This window comes from Delphinus delphis, chromosome 5 (genome assembly GCF_949987515.2).
Source record: "Delphinus delphis chromosome 5, mDelDel1.2, whole genome shotgun sequence".
In the NCBI taxonomy this organism is placed as follows: domain Eukaryota; kingdom Metazoa; phylum Chordata; class Mammalia; order Artiodactyla; family Delphinidae; genus Delphinus; species Delphinus delphis.
In genome coordinates this window covers 18,374,066-18,396,553 of record NC_082687.1, presented here as the reverse complement: position 1 = coordinate 18,396,553, position 22,488 = coordinate 18,374,066, and the positions used below count along the sequence as shown (strand labels likewise).

The following is a 22,488-nucleotide window of genomic DNA, read 5'->3' as shown; positions in this document are numbered from 1 at the left end:
TCAAGTTCTAGAATTCTAAGTTACTGTCATTCGGTGTTTGTGTTGATCTAGAAGAAGCAAGATCAATCTTCTTTAGTAGTGGATTTTCAGTGGACTTTAGAAACAGAATTGGTAGGGAAAAAGAAAGCTAGAGAAGCAATTGCTCCTTATGAGGATGGATGAAATTCTAACTCTTAGAGACTATTCGTGAGTTACCTCTAAATGTAATTACAAAGCATGTCTGAGAAGATTGGAGTCGATGACTTGATCATTTGAAAACAGGAGAAAGTATGAATCTTGGTTTCTAGCCATAAACTGAATTCTCAAAGTTCTTATGATTTTTATAATTAAAATAGTTATTTTATTAAAATCCCAATAATGCTTCATCCTTTCATAGCATAGGAAACTGGTGCTATGGCATCCCTTGTGCTCTCTCAGTTGGAGTGTATGGATATAGGGTAGAGTCAGGATGAAATGCCATCTGTTTCTCCCCAAAGCAGCACTATCTGGTTTGGCACAAGCAAAGCTGTGAGGCACAGGTCTCCTTGTTAAATTATTCTTTAATCACTTTGGAGATAAAGAGAGGGGAAATGCTACCTCACAGTGTCCTATGAAAACACTTCAGAATTAACCATTTTCCTCAATGGTTTATTATGAGATCAAATCAGACCTAGAAGAGATTTACAGATAATACAGTAAAAGCATAATTGATGGTTACTTGAATCCTGGTCAATAAAACCTTCAACAGTGGTAGTTACAGGGAATAATTCTTTTCCACCGTATGAGGAGAGAAAGTTTCTATTTGCAGCATTTTTTTAAACTCAGTAAATCTCTATTTTTATTTTTCAATTATAAATAGTTTTAAAAGATTGGAAATATTTTAAAGCTTTCAGTCTACTATGGAAAAATTTTATATGTGTGTTTATGTATAGGTACACGACAGTATGAATGCTTGTTATTAAAAAAGAAAAAAACAGTGAGGTGTTTTGTCTGTTTCCTCATCCTAGGCACGTAGAGGTAAAACATCGGTGCATCTAGTCACTTCCACATTTTTGATATCACACTCCGTCAAAGGCAGAAAGCAGGTGGGGCAGGGGTATGTGGCTTGGCATGGAGCCACCTTCCCATGGCCAGATGTGTGACGCTTCAGGGTATCTTCTCCGGAGTCAAAGGTGTCTGGATTCAAATTCCAACTGTATTACTTCCTATAATATGGACAAGTTGCTTACCATTTTTGATCCTCTTCTGTAAAATGGTGATCTAAGCGTATAAACATTGTAGGGTCTTAGAATTAAATGATATAATCCATGGAAAGTATTCACATACTACCTGGCGCAGAGTGACGCTCAGTATTCTTAGGGGTTGCTTGTCAGTCCTTGCCAAAAGAGGGAATACTCTCTGTTGAACAATCTGAAGAACTAGTAATGGAGACATTGATGAGTGCTAATGGATTAAGGTTTTACTCAGGGAAATCCGTGGCCAAATGTGTAGAAGGGCGGTAAGAAGGAGAAGCCTTACAGCACATTTCAACCTGACCACATAAGTAGCTAGAAATGTGTCTTGTTGTAGTTTGCCTCAAGTCATTGTATGGATGAGAACTCACTGATCTCACATGATGACTTCAAGAGGGCCGACCACATTGGTAAACATAAAAATGGCGGCTTTCAATTCTGTTCCACTGGTATCTTCTCATTCTCTGCCCCACTTATTTCCCCATTGTGTTTCCTACGGTTGAATTTCCATTTGGTCACTTCCTATGGCTCCCCACAGACTCGTAAATAAAGTCCTAAGTCTCTGGCTTGGTGTTCAAAGTCCTTTACAATCTGGTCTCCAGAATTTTACCAGACACATCCACCATGTCCTGTCGTAGTACACAGCAATCCAGCCAAACAGAGCTCTTTGCAGTGCCCTCAGATATGTCTCACTCTCCCACTTCAGACCTTTACTCATGCTCTTTCCTCTTCCTGTGTCACCATATTACTCACTCTTCAAGCTCCAGCTCCTATGTCAACTCTCTCATGAAGTATTCCTTGCTCATGCCAGCAGGGTGGTCATTTTTTATTTTTTTTTTAATTTTGCTGTACGTGGGCCTCTCACTGTTGTGGCCTCTCCCATTGCGGAGCACAGGCTCCGGACGCGCAGGCTCAGCGGCCATGGCTCACGGGCCCAGCCGCTCCACGACATGTGGGATCTTTCCGGACCGGGGCACGAACCCGTGTCCCCTGCCTCGGGAGGCGGACTCTCAACCACTGCGCCACCAGGGAAGCCCAGGGTGATCATTTTTTATCTTATAAATTCTTGCCCTAACTTTTTCTTGTCCCACAGTTTTCACATTTTTAGCTGGAATCACAGTAAGAGATACATTTTGCATTCACACACATTTCATTCTCAAACACACACACACACACAATGCTAAACAAAAGCTTCATGAAACAATACTTACCCTCATTATTTGCAGTATTAATCTAATATTGCCTCTTTTCTCTCTTTCATTTGGAAAAAAAAAGCTCTGGCTGCAATGTATTAAATAGACTTAAATTACTCTTTTTTTTTTTTTTTTTTTTGGCGGTACGCGGGCCTCTCACTGCTGTGGCCTCTCCCGTTGCGGAGCACAGGCTCCGGACGTGCAGGCTCAGCGGCCATGGCTCACGGGCCCAGCCGCTCCGCGGCATGTGGGATCCTCCCGGACCGGGGCACGAACCCGTGTCCCCTGCATCGGCAGGCGGACTCTCAACCACTGCGCCACCAGGGAAGCCCCTAAATTACTCTTTAATTGTATCATAACCTGAAGTTTGAAAAACACTGGTCTACACAACTCATACAGAATATTCTTTATTATTTATTGTGTATAGGCATTATGTTCCCTACCAGATTAAAAGCTACTCAAGGGTGATACTATGTGGAGCAACATAGAGTCTTTTGCAGTATCTAATCATGCTTTTCATATTAGTTCCCCAATAAGTATGTGTGGAAGCAAAAAAGGAAAGAAAAAAGTAAGGGAGGGAGGAAAGAAATATGAAAAATATCTCTGGAGTTGTTGATTATACTCAGAAATTAAGGTTGTTGCTATTTAGCAAGTCAACAGAGAGATATCATTCAAGTTATTTACTGGTGAAATTTCCAGTCCATGGGGTATATGCCTCTTCAAATAACTTCTTCAATCTCAGTTTAAACTTAGAAATTAATGTTACCTCATGGACTCTAGGACAGAAAGAAAAATAGTGAGAACAAAATGACTAATAGAGAAAAGGTAACCTCATACACGCTGTGCTCCTTTTCTCTGCTGAGTATTGAGGGGAAGGAGAGGATGGGAGTAAGACCAAGGGTGTGAAGTGTTTCTCCAGAGATGAAAAATGCTTTTGACTTGATTTCGGTAAAGCCCTTGAAAAAGCTGTTCTGTCATTCTTGTATGTGCGGAACACATCGGTATGTGCTGCATACACCAAGCAATTTCTGTGAGCTGTCTGTAAACAAAGTCAGCGCTAAGCATAAACACTCCCAAGGCCCTCAAGTCTATAAAATAAAACAGGAAGTACACTCTATCTCATGACATCTCAAATATTGCTTTTCAATGACTTGAAAGATTTTTGGGTTTTTTTCTCAGATTCAAAGAGGAAAATTTTGGATGAAATTTAAATTTGAGAAGTCATACAAATGACATACAATTACTGTAATGACATACTCAGTTTGACTGGGATTTGAACATGAGTCTTTGTTATTCAAAGTCCATCCTCTCAACTACCTGTTGTACTGACTCTGTATACAACTGACCCTTAAATAGCATGAGTTTGTACTGTGTGGGTCCACTTATACACAGATTTTTTTCAATAGTAAATACTACAGTGCTAAAATCTGAAGTTGTTTGAATCTTTGGATGCAGAGAAACCTCGGATAGGAAGGGCCACATATAAGTTATACTTGGATTTTCTATCGCGTGGAAGGTAGACGCCCCTAACCCCCAAGTTGTTAAAGGGTCAACTGTTCTGTATACAAAGGAACAACATAAAAATAGTGCTTTCCATGAACAGGAATATTTTTTCCACATCCTTTGTAAACATTTGTTTGCTGTTTTTTGATCTGCAACATAACAGTAAGTATACAGAGACAAGTCCAACAAATGCAGGATTAAAAAAGTATATAAATGCCAATAAGCTACAATAATATTATATGAAACAAATCTTTCCATAGATCACTGAGAATTAAACCCTATATACTTCACTTTTAAAAAATAATATTGCAATGGAAGTTTTAAGAATTATTGTAAGATATTGGCTTTCTATTGCCAAAAAATAATTATTAAAAATAAACATAGGGCTTCCCTCGTGGCACAGTGGTTGAGAACCCACCTGCCGATGCAGGGGACACGGGTTCGTACCCTGGTCCGGGAAGATCCCACATGCCGCGGAGCGGCTGGGCCCGTGAGCCATGGCCACTGAGCCTGCGCGTCTGGAGCCTGTGCTCCGCAACGGGAGACGCCACAACAGTGACAGGCGCGCGTACTGAAAAAAAAAAAAAAAATATATATATATATATATATATAATATACATAACAATGTATTGTCTTCACTTCTGTGCCTTTGAGAGAAATAAGTCATTTGAAAAGGCAGATTTATGGTGGCTCTATTCCCAAGAATGTAGGCTTGTTGCAATTGTTGAATTTCTTTAAAATTTATTTTCTCTTTAGAATATATATGTAGTATATGGAGAGAGAGAGAGAAATGCTATGTACCAAAAAAAGATGCACTAATACTGAGATTTTAGTATTTAGTAACTTTAACATGCTCTAAAGCATTCAGTAAAATACCCACTGCCCAGAGAGTGCCTGTTTAATTATTTCATCGGACAATGTTAGTTCAGTTGGATTAAAAATATTGTTAAGCTTCAAACTCATACATTTATTCCTCACTAGTTTTGTCAGATATTATTTTGTTTCGGAACCACAGACTGATTCTGCCAACCATCTTAAAAATTCACGCCGTTGGTGAGAAGCAGATGGAGTTAGTGAATGAATACAGAAATCAAGGCTGAATTCATTACAATTAGAAAATTAATTCCAAAACCATACCCGATGCAGTAGTATACATACAGTTTACTTTGTTTAAATATACTAGGCTGTTGATTGGCAAAATAAATGTAAATTTTAATGCAACTGCTTTAACACAATTTACTTTTTTCCAAAGTCAAAGATACAGCCACTCCTGTATTATCATCAATTTCTGCAACAAAAACATCTGTACCAACATCAAACACAACGTCATCACCAAATGTTGCAGAGAAATCAACAGTTGAAATATCTGCTAAAGGTAGGATTAACTCTTCATGACACTTACTTTAACAAATTAAATTAGTAGCACCCATGTAAATTAATCATAGGAAAATAATTTGGGAATCTCATATCTGTGTTATAAAGGTCTAGGTTATTTCACTATTTTGAAACTCATGTGTTATTTTGGGTTGAATACAGAACCGTGAGATCACAGTGGGCTTCTTCGATGATATCGCTTTGGGTCACTTCCTGTTTGGGAATGATCCTATTGTGATGGTTACATATACAAAGTTTATTTTTAGAGAAGAAAAAATTGTCATTTCTCAGTCATAAAAATATCTTTCTAAATATTCCAGTTGCCCACTTAAGCAGCACAGCTCACAAGGTGAAACTGTATTAATAACAGAGCTGCTTGTATATTTTGGAGATTAATCCTTTGTCAGTTGCTTCCTTTGTCAGTTGCTTTGTTTGCATAGTACAGGGAGATCAGCTGGATGCTTTGTGACAATTTAGAGGGGTGGGATAGCGAGGGTGGGAGGGAGGCTCACGAGGGAGAGGATATGGGGATGTATGTATACATATAGCTGATTCACTTTGTTGTACAGCAGAAACTAAACACAACATTGTAAATCAATTATACTCCAATAAAGATATAAAAAAATAAAGTACTAGGTAAACTGTGCAGAGCCAAATATCTCCTCCCCCAAACACAGCATGTGTATATATAAGAACCAAGATTTTATGAATGTCACATAGTAAAAATAGAACCCTTGCCCTAATCACAAAAGGACATTCTAACATGTTTTAAGAGAAAAGGGAATGCTACCATGAGTAGCAAATCAGTAAGTTGTGTTCCCTACTTAAAGCAGATCTTTATCCTTTTGTTGGTCCCCCTGTCCTGTGTGAGTGCCATCTTGTCTGAAACAACATTTGCTACATGCTCACTCTATGCCAGGAATTATTCTTCATACGACGAAGATTAAAAAGATGACTAAGGGCCAGTCGGAGCATGCAGCAACTGCGGGGAGTGGGGGGAGGGGCATGGGAAAAAAGAGGTGACTAAGGGTTAGGTACTGCCCTCAGAAGCCTAGGAGAGGGCTTTGTACAGAGTGGGAAATCAATGAATTGTATCATAAATGAAAAAAATTAATTACAGGAGTTTGCAAGTTCCTTTATTATTTATGTTTATTGGAAGTTTCAAAGCCACAACTAAATCAACAAAATGAAATCTCATTTTGGGAAAAAAAGGCACATTACTCCTAGGTCCTATTGACCAGGTAATTTTTCCCACTGGGAAAAATAAAATGATTTTAAATACTTCACTTTTAAAGAGACCTAAGTAACAATCTGCAGTAGAAATTTGCTTTTGGGACCTCTCATACAAAAGTGTGTGTGTGTGTGTGTGTGTGTGTGTGTGTGTGTATTTATCGGGCCACCCAAGCATTCAGTACTTACATTCCTCACCTTGGACAAAAGAAGCTGGAAAATGGAAAAATAAAGATAGACAAAGGTTTACCCAGTACCTATAGAAGGATTTTAATTCACCTTCAGATTTGACTTACTTTTCTTTACTCCATGACAGGTGAGATGAAATTGTAATTAATAATAATGTCATCTATCTAGGAGCTACCAGCAAGGAACCCTTAGAAACATCTCTGCTGTCAACACTGTCTTCAGTAACCACAGCAGTTAATGGTGAGTAATGTATCTGCTTTGCCACCATTTTTCTTTTATGTATATCATCACATACCATACCATAATAGTCACCCTTTTAAAGTATTCAATTAAGTGGGCTTTAGCATATTCACAAGCTTCTGCACACATCTGGGACATTTTCATCACCCCCAAAAGAAACCCTACATCTATTACCAATCACTCCCCCACCCTTCCTCTAACCCCTGGCAACCACTACTTTCTGTTTCTATAAATTTACCTATTCTAGAAATTTCATATAAATGGAATCATATGATATATGATCTTTTGTGTCTGGCTTCTTTCACTTAGCATAATGTTCTTAGATTCATCCATGCTATAACATGTATCTGTAGTTTATTTTTTTCTATTACTGAATGATATTTCATTGTGTAGACAGACCACATTTTGTTTATCTGTTTATTAGTTGATGGACATTTGGGTTGTTTCTACTTTTTTGCCTATTGTAAATAATGATGCTAAGAACAATTATGTACATGTTTTTGTGTGGCCATGTGTTTTCATTTCTCTTGGGTATTCTCAAAAATTAATGAACAGAAACCTCAGTATTTTAAATAGAGTTGATGGGCCAGAAGAGGGAGCTCTCACACCCTGAGACAACAGCAGAGCCCAACAGGAAGCAGAGACTCTCTTCTTTCCTGGCAAGGACTCAATCAATGAAAAGTCAGGGACTCTTTGTGTACTATCGCCCTCCCCACTTCCTTTTCCCCTCTATAAAAATTTCTTCTTCCCTTGCCATGTGGGAACTTACACATGACTTGCCATGGTTGCAGACCCTGAATTGCAGTTCTCTTCTGATCCCAAGTAAGTGCATCTTGGCTGGAGAAATATCTGTCAGTCCGTTGGCTTCAGGTCAACAGTGAATACCTTGAAGTGGAATTGTGGAGTCACATGGTAACTCTATGTTTAACTTTTTGAGGAACTGATTTCCAAAGCAGCTTCACTATATTACATTCCCACCAGAAAGGTATAAGGGTACCTTCTCTGCACTGATGAGTCTGTCTCCGGTAAAAGGAAAATTTATATCCTGCCTTTAGGCAGATAAGGGAGGCATTTTTATGCATTTGCTACTTCTTAATTGCATTCAGTTTAAAATAATTTTATATCAAAGATGCATATTTTGGGGTGACATATTCTGGTTTCCTTTAGTAGTTTATGCTGTGGATCAAATCAGAGAAATACTTGCTCAACTCAAGATCACAAAGATTTAGACCAACGTTTTCTTCTAAGAAGTTGATACTTTCAGCTTTTAAAGTCTTTGATATAGTGTGAGTTAGATGTCCAGCTTCATTCTTTTGCATGTAGTCATCCAGTTGTCCTAACACCATTTGTTGAATAGACTATTCTTTTCCCATTTGAATTATGGTAGAACCCTTGATAAAAGTCAGCTGGCCATAAAGGTATGTTTTTACTCCTGGACTTTCAATTCTAATCCATTTATCTATATATCTATTCTTATGCCAGAATCATACAGTCTTGGTTATCATAGCTTTGCGTTAAGTTTTGAAATTGGGAAATGTGAATCCTCCAACTTTTTCTTCTTTTTCTAGATTGTTTTGACTATTCTGGGTCACTTGAATTTCCATATGAATTTTAGGATAAACTTGTCCTAACTTTCTGCAAAAAGTCAGCTGGGATTGTGATAGGGATTGCATTGAATCTATAGATCAATTTGGGAAGTACGGCCATCTTCACAGCTGTAAGTCTTCCAAATCATGAATACAGGATGCCTTTATTTAGGTCTTCTTTAATATCCTTTGATAATGTTTATAGTTTTCAGTGCAGAAGACATTCACTTCTTTTGTTCAATTTATTCCTAATATTTTATTCATTTTATTGCTACTGTAAATGGAATCATTTTCCTCAATTTTGTTTTTGGATTGTTCATTGCTACTGTATAGAAATACAATTTATTTTCATATACTGGTATTATATCCTTCCACCTTGTTGAACTCATTTATTGGTTCAAGTTGTGTGTGTGTGTGGTGTGTGTTTTCCTTAGTATTTTCTATATATAAGATTCATCTGCAAGTGGAGATAGTTTTACTTCCTCCTTTCCAATATGGATGTCTTTTATTTTCTTGCCTATTTGCCCTGACTAGAACTTCCAGTTCAATATTGAATAGAAGTGGTGAGAGAGGGCTCCTTTTCTTGTTCCCAATCTTAGGGGAATGCTTTCAGTATGTCACCATTAAGTATGATATTATTGTAGGTTTTTCAGAGATGCCCTTAATCAGGTTGAGGAAGTCCTCTTATATTACTAGTTTGCTGAGTGTTTTCATCATGCAAAAGTGTTAGATTTTGTTAAATGCCGTTCTTAGTGTATTAATATTATTCTGTGGTTTTTAATCCCTTATTTTATTAATATGGTATATGACACTGATTTTCACATGTGGGACCAATCTTGCATTCCTGTGGTAAATCCCACCTGGTGATGGTATATCATGCCTTTTATATGTTGCTAGATTTGTTATCAATTATTTTGTTAAGAATTTTCATGTCTGTATTCATAAGAGATATAAGTTTGTAGTTTTCTTCTGTTGTCTTCGTCTGATTTTGGTATCGGGTTAATAATAGCCCCATAGGATGCACTGTGAAGTGTTTTCGTCTCTACTAATTTTTGGAAAAATTTGTAAACAATTGATGGTAAATATTCTTTAAATGTTTGGTAGAAGGTACCAGTGAAAATCTGGGATTTTCTTTGTGGAAAGCTTTTGATTACTAATTCAATCTCTTTACTTGGTATAGGCCTTTTCAGATTTTCTATTTCTTCTTGACTCAGTTTTGGTAGTTGATGCAACTGGGGTGTTAAAGTCTTCTATTATTATTGTGTTATTGTCAATTCTCCCTTTATTTTTGTTAATATTTGCCTTATATATGTAGGTGCTGCTATGTTGGATGCATGTATATTTACAATTATTTGATCTTGTGGGTTGATCCCTTGATCATTAGATAATGTCTTTCTTCATCTCTTGTTGCAGTCTTATTTTAAAGTCTATTTTGAGTAACTCAAAGTGGAGTAAATACTGCCAGAAGTTTACGTTCAAGAGTTCAGAATGCTACTCCCACTGGAAGGGCTGTGTCCTGGCAAGCTGCCCTCTGCCTGACTTCCTAGAATGCTCTGGACCGTGCATTTTTCAGACCAACAGTCAGAATTAATTACTTTTTCAATTGCTAAAATGTGGGGGCCAGAGCTGTGTAGACTTAGATGAAAGGGAGGAAAATATTTCGATTTTGCAACTCCAGCCTGAATGGGCAATATTGCACATTGCTCAGCTTGATTTGTTTGTTAATTCAATTAAACTCAACAGCCCACCTACAGGGGTTTGGTTAAATAAATTATAATACATGGATTTAAAAAGAAGTAAGTAGCTCTAATATATACCATCATAAAAATGTGTCTAAGGTATGAAGTGTTTAATGGACTTTGAGCAATCATACCCCAATAAAGTGGTTTTTTAAAAATAAATTTTAAAAAAAGTCTAAATTGTCTGTTATGAGTACTGCTACCCCAGCTTTCTTTTCATTTTCATTTGCATGGAATACCTTTTTCCATCCTCTCACATTCAGTCTATGTGTGTCTTTAGATCTGAAGTGAGTCTCCTGTAGGCAGTGTATATATGGGTCTTGTTTTTCGTTTTGTTTTTTTAATCCGTTCAGCCACTCTATGTCTTTTGACTGGAACAGTTAATTCACTTACATTTAAGGTAATTATTGATAGGTATGTATTTATTTTCATTTTGTTAATTGTTTTCTGGTTGTTTTGTACTTCTTTTCTCTTCCTTTCTTCTTTTGCTCTATTCCCTTATGATTTGATGACAATCTTTAGTGTTATGTTTGGATTTCTTTCTCTTTTTTGTGTCTCTATTATAGATTTTTGGTTTGTGATTATCATGAGATTTATATATAATTCTCTCTCTCTTTCTCTCCCTCTATATATGTTTAATGTTTTTGACATCAACTTCTACATCTTTTTGTTTTAGGTATCCCTTAAATACTTATTGTTGGTCTAGATGATTTTACTGCCTTGTCTTTTAACTTTCCTACTAGCTTTATGAGGTTGATCTACTACATTTACTGTATGTTTGCTTTTACCAATGAGATCTCTACTTTCATAATTTTCATATTTCTAGTTGTGGTCTTTTCTACTTCACTTAGGGAAATCCCTTTAACATTTCTTGTAGAGCTGGTTTAGTGGTGCTGAACTCTTTTAGCCTTTGCTTGCCTGTAAAACTCTTTATCTCTTCTTCAAATCTGAATGATATGTTTTCCAGTTAGATTATTCTTGGTTGTAGGTGTTTTCCTTTCATTACCTTGAATATATCATGCCACTCCCTTCCGGCTTACAAAGATTCTGCTGAAAATTCAGCTCACAGTCTTATGGGAGTTCTCTTGTATGTAACTAGTTGCTTTTCTCTTGGTGCTTTTAAGAGTCTCTTCTTATCTTTAATATTTGTCATTTTAATTATGTTTCTTGCTGTAAACCACTTTAGGTTCATCTTGTCTGGAACTCTCTGTACTTTCCAGAAATAGATGCATGTTTCCTTTCCCAGCTTAGGGGAGTTTTCAGCTATTATTTCTTCAAATATGTTCTCTGCTTCTTTCTGTCTTTCTTCTCCTTCTAGGACCCCTTATAATGTGAATGTTAGTATGCTTGATCTTATCCCAGAGGTCTCTTAAACTGTCCCCACCTTTTAAAATTCTTTTTCTCTTTTTTGTTCAGCTTGGGTGATTTTTCACTCCTCAGTCTCCAGTTCACTGATCGTTCCTCTGTATCATCTAATCTCCTGTTGATTCCTTCTACTGTATTTTTTATTTCAGTTATTGTATTCTTCAGCTCCATTTGATTCTTTTTATATTTTCTAACTCTTCATTAACTTCTCAACGTGATCATTCATTCTTCTCCCAAGTTCACTGAGCATTTTCATGATCATTACCTTGACCTCTTCATCATGTAGATTACTTATCTCCACTTCACTTAGTTCTTCTTCTTGGGTTTTGTCTTGTTCCTTCATTTGGAACATATTCTTTTGTCTCTTCATTTTGCCTATCTCTGTACATTTATTTCTATGTCTTAGGTAGGTTGGTTATGTTTTCCAGTCTTTGAGAAGTGGCCTTATGTAGGAGACATCCTATGGGGCTCAGCAGCCCACATCTTTCTGGTCACCAGAGCTGTATGCTCTAGGGGTGCCCCCTGTGGTGACTGTGTGGGTCCTTCTGTTGTGGTGGAACCAACTACTGTGGGCACACTGGTAGGCAGGGCTGGCCCCAGGACAGTTGGCTGCCAAGCTGTGACTCATATGGTGGCTGCCAGCCCACGGGTAGGTAGGGCCAGGATCTGGCATGGCTGGCTGTGTGACCCAGCAGGTCCCGGAGCTGGTGCCTTCCTGCTGGTAGATAGGACCAGGTCCCAGTGTGGCTGCTGTGCAACCTGGGGAGTCCTAGGGCTGGTGACAGCCTGTTGGCAGGTGGGGTTGGGACCCGGAGCAGCTGGTTGCAGAGCCCCAGATCTCTAGGGACTGGTGCCTGCCTGCTGGTGGGTGGGTAAGTCCCTGGCGCTTCAAGGCTGGAGGGAGGTTTCCAAAATTGTGCTTGTCATCGCCAGCATCCTCACGGTAGAACAAGCTCCCCAGAATGTTTGCTGCCAGCATCTATGTTCCCAAGGGGAATCCGCGTGGCTTCCTCTCTCTCTGTGAGGCTCTCCAAGATCAGCAAATGAATCTGACGCAGGCTCCTTTCAAATTACTGCCTCTGGACTGGAACTCGGAGCATGTGAAACTTTGCGTGAGCCCTTTAAGAGTGGGGTCTCTGTTTCCTATAGCCCTCTGGCTCTCCCATTGCACAAGCCCTGCAGGCCTTCAAAGCCAGGTGTTCTGGGCACTCATTTTCCTGGGAGTGTAGGACATGCAGGTAGTGGGTCCCAATGTAGAATTCAGACCCCTCGCTCCTTGGGGAGAGCCTCTGGAATTGTGATAATCCTCCCGTTTGTGTGTCACCTATCCGTGGGTGTGGGTCTTCACTATACTTCATCTCTACCCCTCCTACCTGTCCTGTTGTGGTTCCTTCTTTGTATCTTTAGTTGTGGAAAATCTTTTCTGCTAGTCTTCAGGTGACTTTCATAGACAGTTTTCCTGTAAATAGTTGTAATTTTGCTGTACCTGTGGGCAGAGTTAGCTCAGCGTCTTCCTACCCCATCCTCTTGCCCACACCTCAGGATATATTATCATTTTTTAAAGATTATTTTAAAATTGTTTAAAAACCGAAAAACTGAGTTTCAGAGAGCTTAGATGACTTAACAAGAAAGCACAAAATTCGTAATAACAATTTGGAATTTGAAAGTTGGCTCTTTAATTTTAAATTTTTCTCTCTATTGAACTAATTCATAATCAACTATTACTTAATGAGTATTACTATTTTAATCTCAACTATTTAGACTTCACTATTTAATAGTGAGCCCCTCAGGTTTTAACAGTGCTTATATAGCACTTTTCTTTCCTACACAAAATAGTCACAGAATTCTGTAACTTTTTGCCTTTCTTTTCCCTTTTTGGTGCATGTTCTCATTCTTTCCCTGCTTTTAGGCTATATTTTGGGTGAGATTGCCAGCCTTCTATGAATGGTTATTTCTTTTAGGTTGCTCCTTTAAGTGGAAAACACATACACACATACATAAACACACACAACCAACTTGTTAGCATTGTGTTTTAAAAAGAGTAAATAAGTCCAAGTGAAAGGTGATATTCTTGAGCATAGTGTAGAAACATTATTAGCACATGAATTTCACAATAACACAAGATCTTGTTATTTCTGCCTACTCTGCTGTTCATCTTACTTTCAGTGTGGTCAGACAATGTCTGATTTTAGGACCCTCATAATTAATGCAATTAGTTGTTGTCTAAAATTGTTTGTAATTAGCAGGAACGTTTCTCATAAAATTTTTTGCAAAAGTCCAAAATGTGAATATATCAGACAAATAGAAGTTGAACCGCCCAGTTTGAAGCAGTGTGGTGGTATGTGCAGGGTGGACTGCCAGCCATTTCTCTCTCTTACCGCCAAGCCTGTGAGGCTTCCCTACTGGACCCTTAGGACTTTAATAGTACAGTTAAAATTTACTGAAATAAGTCATTATTCTGTTTAGTTAAATTCTATTCATAGTAAAATAAGTAATGAATGTGTTCTACAACTGGAAAACAAACAAAGCAATTCTTTTGCACCCTCCATCTAAGCTGGGAATAACCTCATCTGTAATGGTTAATTACAGTTTTTCCAAAGGGGCAGCTCAAATGTTTGAGAAGCTTTTAATGTCCCCATAAGCACTGTTGCTGATTTTTCCTATGTAAGAATTTATGGGTAAATAGGATCAATTGATATGAGAAAATAAAGAAGAAGCTCCTACCAATATTTGCTCTGGCTCCAAGAAACACTGTTAAAATAGATCTTAAGGAAATAGAAAGTCAACATCTATTTGTTAGTGAAGTCTCCAAGAAAGAACGAAGGGATTAAAACATTACTACATTGCTCCGAGGGCACCAAATACCTCAACCCACTTGATTTGGGGGATATATAATGCAAAAAGCCACTCTAAGTACAGATGTAAGTTTATTCATGACCTAGGATCAGTCCCAAGTTCCTATATGAGCTTACCTTGGTAAATTGGGTTAGAGAATTGATAAATCTGGAGACACCTAAACACCTTATTAGGCCAGGCCTAAACAGCAGGGAGCTCTCAGCAGTCTGCTGGGGCCTACTTTCCTGGGGTCATACTACACGGTACTTGATGGTTTTGCAAGAGGTAGGATATTGCTAAACACCCAATTCCAAGGGACCCTTAATGCCTACCTTAATCTACCCTCTAAATAATATGGAAAAGAAAAAGGAAATTTAAATCTATATAGAAATAAAACTTTCCCCTCTTCTTGTCTCCCACTGAAAGCTATAGTCCTACTTTACGTACATTCCTCCACCAGCACCATTTTGTGCTTCTCCAGAATCTCTGGGGACACCAGGATAGTCTGGTTGCATGATCTGAGCTCCTCTTCCTCAGGAGTGAGTACTGGAGAGAACGACGTCTTACGTTCTCTTTGAATTGTTCAGGTATTTGGCCGACATTCCTTCACATCTTTTTCCCTTGGGTTTAGCATTTTAACTTATTTACATTCTGAGGTATTGCTTTTCACTCCAATGGAGGCGTTCAGAAGAATCTGAGCAAAACCTCAAGCAGCTTCTTTTCCGTTCTTTGCCACTGCTTTGACACATCTTCCTAGGATCATTGGTATAAACATATAGGCCCTTCACAGTCTTTCTGTGGGCTCTTTAATATTACCTCAGAAGTCACTTGAGTAAATCAGGATATTAAATAATTTTACCCCAGACTACCCTCATTGCTATGGGTACATAATTTCTATGAAGCACTAGCCCATAAAACGATGCCTGAAAATGGAGCTACGTGGGCAATTGTTTTAGAAAATACTACCCTCAGAGGGTTTTACAAGGCACAATAACATCTGTAAAAATTCTCAGTAATCCTAACACAAAGACATTCATTTGATGTTTTTTCAGAAACTATGCAGCTCCAAATAATTTGACTATAAAAGTGTTTTTTAACATAAACAAAGTAACATACCAAAGTACTAGTATTCTATAGCATGTTTTAGTAAATGTTGATTTCGTCAAAAAGTCACTTATCCCATATTCTATTTCTGAAGACAAAGTGACCACACAAGAAGCTTTTGTTACGCATATTGGACAAAACAATACCGTAAGTCAAATTATGTAATTTCAAAGGAATAAAGCTGCTTAATCCCCTTTGCTTCGCAATTGAACTCCATACATCCTCCCTTCCAAGTCAGTCCGTTGTAAACACACCTTAAATTCCTAATATAATTAAAGTTCACATTTGTTGCTTACTCCCCAAAATTTAACCCCCCAAAACATACAACATGAATCTCACATTGATAATACCAAGACAAATTATAAAACAGCCCATATTCCTCATTCTGCTTAGTTCTAGCCAATGGTTCTAACTTAGGGCTCTGGTTGGAGTCAAAGTCTCTTCTCTGCATTTACACTCTGGTATCGATGAGACTTTCTCAAGCATCTCTTGTGTTTGATTCTTTATTTCAAGTTCAATATGGTTTAAAAATTCCTCATATTTTGTCTTTCATACATTCCACCTGTATCAAATTCTAAGACTTAAAAGAACATAAATTTCAAAAACACAAGTCCTAAAGGTAAAGCCACTATTATCTTGATGCTGTGATTTAAATTAGTATTGCTCAAGCAAAATAATGTTTGTCAAATCTAATACATATATTATTACCTAGACTTAACAGTGTGAGTCACACCTGTAGACCACTGCTGATATATAGTGTTTTCTGGGGGAAAATGGACAGACAGAAAAACTGAAAGAGAGCAAACCGTATAAGTTTAAAGAACAGCTTTGAGATTGATTTCCTTTTGCTCTGGGGTGTCAATCACTTCTTGGCAGAAGTCCAGAATCTACTACCTGTGAACCTGAAGTGCAATTGGGAACATTTTCCCAAGAAAATGTTAGTATAAGACTATGATTCTCATATTTTAATAAATGTAGGTTACTCATTTTCTTTTCTTCTGAGATTAGGATTTGAAATATTTAGTACACCAGTAAAGTTTGAAAGTTTATGCCTGTGGCAGCATTAGTCTCCACATTTTTCATTCTTTTCACTTTTCATTCAATACATCTTTCATTCTATTCTATTTTCATAGTCCACCATGAATATTTCTAAATATTTGGATCACTTTCAAAACATTCCTGTCTCCTTCCATGGCCTAATTGACATGTGTAATTGACAACCTGTCCTGAATTGAGTGTGGGCTCTAATTCTATTCTCATTTGTGAAGTATATTCCACATTAATAATAAGCAATTCTCTAAATAAAATTTTGGGGGTTGTACCCCCAGCTACTCCATTATTCTCCTTTTCTCTTTGTATTTTCGTAAACTGGCAGCTCCTCGCATCTTCCTTAGCTATACATTCTATTTTTTCCCATCACCGAGACTGTTGAGTCTGCTTTATACAAGGGAATTCTTTAGCCCATCAGGATAGCTTTTTCATGGTTTCCAATTTTAGCTCAGAAGAATTCTTCTCTGAAGATTTCTGAAGAAGAACTCCTGTTCTGATGTTTTCAAAGCATATGTTCTTGGAGTTCCAGTGAGAAGCAAGATCTTTATCCCCACGTTCCTTCATCCTCAAGTGTTGAGTTTCTGTAACTTTCCCACTTCCATACTATTACAAAGATCAATTTCTGCTTTCCTTACATAATAAGACATTTCTTTTCTTCCTCAAGTATTTCCCTCTCAATTTAATCAAGATTCCTCTGAAGTTGGTGACCATTTTCACTCATTCTTTCTCATATGCAGTGTTAATCCTATAGCCTCTATTCAAATTTATTCACTTTCTTTAGCATATCAATTTCTAAAGGCTTTTTGCCTGAAGACATATTTACCCACCGTCTATGAGGTCTTCCTGCAAACTATAAACTTCTCCAGCATGAATCTCTCAAGTGCACTAAGAATTTGCATTGCACTATAGATGCTTATTGCCACAGAATGAAAGCTGATTGGCACTTCTGGAAGGCACCAGCAGTTCAGGCTTCCAGACCTCTTTGTGGGAGGAGTCTATCAAACTGTCTTCCCCCCATCTCCAGCCAACATCATATCTAGCTAAGCGTGCACTAACCAGCATGCCTATCTTTTCTTTACTAACTCAATGTTCCCCATGCTAGACTTTGAAAAGACTGAAGGTCATCAATCATTTTGTTTTATAATATTTGTGCAAATATAGACTATTTAAAGTAATCTTATTCCAATGCTATTTCTGAAAACTCAGCTTATTTTTTCTTTGTTGCTGAATTTCCTTTTTGCCCCCCCAAAATGAACTAAATATAATTAAAAGTTTATTCTGTTTACTTCTTGTTATCTCTCTCCTCCCTGCTATTCCACCTACCTGAAAATTCTCTCCTAGACAGCATGGGAATCATACTACCGCTTTCAACTACTACTGCTGCCTTACCACCCCATTTCTAGGGTAGCTGAGCAACTAAGTTTTACATCAGAAACGTTTGGCTCTCTGTGACTGGGGGAAAATTATATAACTTTTCAGAATCATACGTAAAATTATGATCATAATTACTACTTAATTCATAGAATTACTGTTATGATCAAGTGAAATAACCTATATCAGACATGTAGGAGAGTCTAATGTCCCTCCACTTTTAAAAATGTAGTTAACTGACTCACCAAAAGACAGACATCAAAACACTGGATTTCTATATCTTGATCAGAGGACTTTAAGTAACTAATCTTCAAGTTGTAACTGGATGTTTATATTAATATTAATGATATGATCTAGTGATTGTTTACACCCCTGATGGCTACTCATTCTTTTTTACATAATTAGGATCTACAGCCAAAGGTGTCACGAAGACTGCGTTCATCACTACAAGAACAACAGTGATAAATCTTCCACTTCCAAATGCTACTTCAACATTACAAAGTCCCCAATCCAAGAGTAAGTACAAGAATTTGTGCTGAAATGTTAAACTAGTATATTGGATAGAACTAAACTCAGAATGTTTTCCAGCCCACAGCTACCAAAGAACAATGCCTTACTTATATTCTCTCCTTGTCTCTACCAAATGGGACAACCATTTAGCGACTTTGCTTTGTACAGTGATACTCTATCCCTCCATAGCCACAAATGAGTGGATGCCAAGGAGGATCAGTCCAAGCCTGAGCAATAATCTATGATATCACCTGGCACAAAAAGGTGAGCTTGGCCAAAAAATGAGACAACTTTGATGAAATGGAAAAATTCTTAGAAACAAATTGCTAAAACTGCCTCAAGAAGATAGGAAGACTGAAAAGACCTAAAGCAATTTAAGATTCTGCATTAGAAAGTTAAAAATGGGCCCATGGAGAAAACTCCAAGCAGGATGGCATCAAGTGTGGATTCTATCAAAATATTCACAAAAGAAGTAATACTAATTCTTCTCAAACTCTTTCATGATGTAGAGGAAACATCGCACAGATAATTATCTGAGACCAGTATTACCCTAACACCAAAGATAGAAAAGAATGAAAAGAAAACACAAATAAAGAAAGCTACAGACCAATATCCATCATGAACACAGATACAAATATCCTTAATAAAATATTACAAAAAAATCTGTAACATATGAAAAGTGATATAAAGAATGAACAAATGGAATTTATCCAGGAATGCAAGGTTGGTTTAACATATGAAAATCAAGTAATGTAATACACCATATTAGTAGACTCAGTAAATGCAGAAAAAGTATTTGACAAAATATAACACCCACTCATAATTAAAACTCCATTAAATATAAATAAAATGGAACTTCCTCAAACTGGTAAAGGATATCTATGAAAAATATACAGCAAACATCATACTTAATAGCGAAAGACTTAATACTTTACTCTTAAGATCTGGAACAAAACAAAGATTCCACTCTCCCCAACTCTATTCAAAATTATAACTAGAGGTTCTAGACAGTGCAATAAGCTGATAGATAGGTAGATAGATAGATAGATAGATAGATAGATAGATAGATAGATAGATAGAAAGGGACAGATAGAATGATTCATCCAGATTGGAAAGGAGGAAATAAATGTGTTTCTCTCAGTAGACTGCATCATTATCTATGTAGAAAACCCAAAGATTTCACAGTAAAGCTACTAGAACTAATAAAGAGTATTCTATACCAGAGGATCCAAGATATGCACAAATAAATCATATTTCTTTACGTTAGCAATGGCAATCCAAAAAATAAGGAAACAATTCCATTCATAATAGCATCAGAAAGAATAAAGTATTTAAGAGTAAATTTAACAATAGAAATGCAAGATTTGTACACTGAACTATAAAACACTTCTGTGAGAAATTAAATATATAAATGGAAATTTCTGATTTGGTGAACATGTGAAGATTTGAGGAGAGTGGTGCACTAGGAGAGGACATGGAAGCTCCACATCCTTTCTCCATACCTTGTCCCGTGCATCTCTTCCATCTGGCTGTCCCTGAGTTATATCCTTTTATCATAAGCCAGTGATCTAATGAGGTAATGGAGTGAATTATCAAGAAAGATTTGTCCCCATCAGTAGGGCTAGTGAGTACCAGAATTAACAACTGGGCATATCTGATTCCTTGCCCTGTGTTCTCTTCTTCATTGCACACTGCCACCTCCCTGAGTTTTTTGTCTTAAGGCAGATAGTCATATGAGTATAACTGAACTAAGTAAGACTAGTCAGTGGTACCTGGCACATCAGCTGGAGGGGCTCTAGTGGGTGTCTGGGACCCTAAAAAGGACACATCATGGGGTCAGTTTCCAGGCAAGAGGAGCAAAAGAACTAAGGGACCCCCAAAGCCAAAGCAGAGCTGAGCCTGTTCTGATCACATGCTCTGGACATTCACATTGTGGAGCCTAGTATCAGAGCACATACGGGAGATGTGGCAGGTGTGAGCCAGCAGGCCAGACACAGCAGAGCAGGGAGCGAAAGGCAATATATGCATTTTTAATGTAATGCACACACAATTTAAATAATACATTTATTTTAGTATTATATGAAAAGACCACTTGTTAGTTTTAGTGATTCAGACAAGCCCACTAAGGATCAAAAAAGAAAATTTTTCATTAGTACAATTACATCTGGTACTTGAGCAAAGAAATCAGATTTTAAAACATTACTGCCGGTGGGAAAGTGCTAGTGAGATGCAAAAATGACATCATTTTGATTCTGACTTTAGCCACACAAAGCCATTTCAAGGGTTCACAAGAAAGATGGAATCGCGGGGGAAAGAAAAGTAGAATGTGAGTGTGTTGCTTCTGTATGTTTAAAATTTTTTTAAAGCCAATGATGAATGTTTTGAACATTTGCTTCCTTAGGTTTTATACTGTAATAACCTACCGTCAATTTTCGTAACAAATATATTTGTTTCTAAGTATATGACCATCAACAAAGACAGAAATAGAAAAAGTTAAATGCAAACAGAAATACTTTACCTAACCATATATAAAATTGTTTAAAAAGCACACAAAAAGAATCCAAGTACTTTAAACAACATAGTCTTAGCTGCATACCCTCCTCAGTAGAACAGATAAAGAGGGGGAGAGAAAAGGAAAACACTGCAGAGAAATCCTGAAATTCACTTGATGAGTTTGTTTTATTGAAATGAATATAGCGAATCTAAATACTTGGTACTACAAGATTGAAAAAACATATAGATGTGTTCTCAATGTGAAAAGGGGAGATACAAATACAGAATGGGGGAAGGAAAGAAAACACTGCATTATCATATTGAAACCAAAGGCATCAGCATAACCTCACGATTAAAATTCAAATACGTATTTAACATTGCAAAGAATAAATAAATAAATAAACAAACAAACATTACATGTTTATGGATTGGAAGACTTGATATTTTAAGACGGCGGTTGCTTCCAAGTTGATCAATAATTGATAAATTAGTCAGTGCAATCCCTATTAGAATACCAGCAGGTTTTTTGCATAGAAATTGATAAATCAATCCTAAAATATATATGGAAATGAAAAGGACCTTGAATAGTCAAAACACTTTTGAAAAAGAACAACAAGATTGGAAGACTCGAACACAGCCAATTTCAAAATTTACTCTAAAGCTATAGTAATCAAAACAGGGTGTGATTAATGTGTTAAGAATAGCATGATTCATAATGGTCAAACACTGAAAATAATCCAAATGTCCATTAAGTGGCGAAATAGAATATCTCATTTGATTTTCCATTTGGAATTCATCTGTAATATTCCAAAACATGGGATATCCATATAATAGAATACTATTCAGCAATTTAAAGGAACAAAATCCTGATACATTCTGTAATAGCATGAATCTGAAAAACATCATACAGTGAAAGAAGTCTTTCTCAAAATACAACGTATATGATTCCGTTTCTGTGAAATATCCAGAAAGGATATTTTTATAGGGACAGAAAGCAGATAAGTGGCTGTCTACACCTGGAGATGGGCCTGGGGATTGACTGCAGAGAGACCCAAGGAAGTTTTTTGTGTTGAAGAAAAGGTTCTAAAACTGTAGTACAGTGATGGTCACACAACCCTATACATTTACTAAATATTATTGGGTTGTGTACTTAAAATGAGTGCATTAAGTGGTGAGTTTCCAAATAAAGATTTGTTTAAAAAGAAAGAGAATGTTGATCTAGGCCAATAAAATTCCCTTCTGGGTAATCTGAACTAGAAAACCCAAAAAAACCAAAAAGTCAGAGGAACTGTAGTAGCAAGGTTTTAGTAGAGTGAGTCTGAGACAGCCACGGTGATTGGTGTGTATGCCTGCGGCATAAGGAAGCAGGTATTATGAGTAAGCAGAGTTGGTAGAAGAAGAATGGAGAGAGACTATGTGCGGAAATAGAGAGACCCCGCGAGCAAGATTAAGTTGTTCAGGCGAGACAGAGAGAGTAGCAGTTCTGAGAGATCCC

At 37.2% G+C, this 22,488-nt stretch overlaps 1 protein-coding gene across 2 annotated transcripts in view; it reads left to right on the top strand.

The window, feature by feature from the left end:
• The window catches only part of EMCN (endomucin), an 89,889-nt gene that overhangs the window by 25,762 nt on the left and 41,639 nt on the right, over positions 1-22,488 (top strand). For both annotated transcript variants that reach the window (XM_060012041.1, XM_060012042.1), the window contains exons 2-4: positions 5,160-5,282; positions 6,869-6,940; positions 18,396-18,506. In XM_060012041.1, coding sequence (XP_059868024.1) covers positions 5,160-5,282; positions 6,869-6,940; positions 18,396-18,506 — 306 coding nt within the window. The remainder of the gene's footprint in view (positions 1-5,159; positions 5,283-6,868; positions 6,941-18,395; positions 18,507-22,488) is intronic.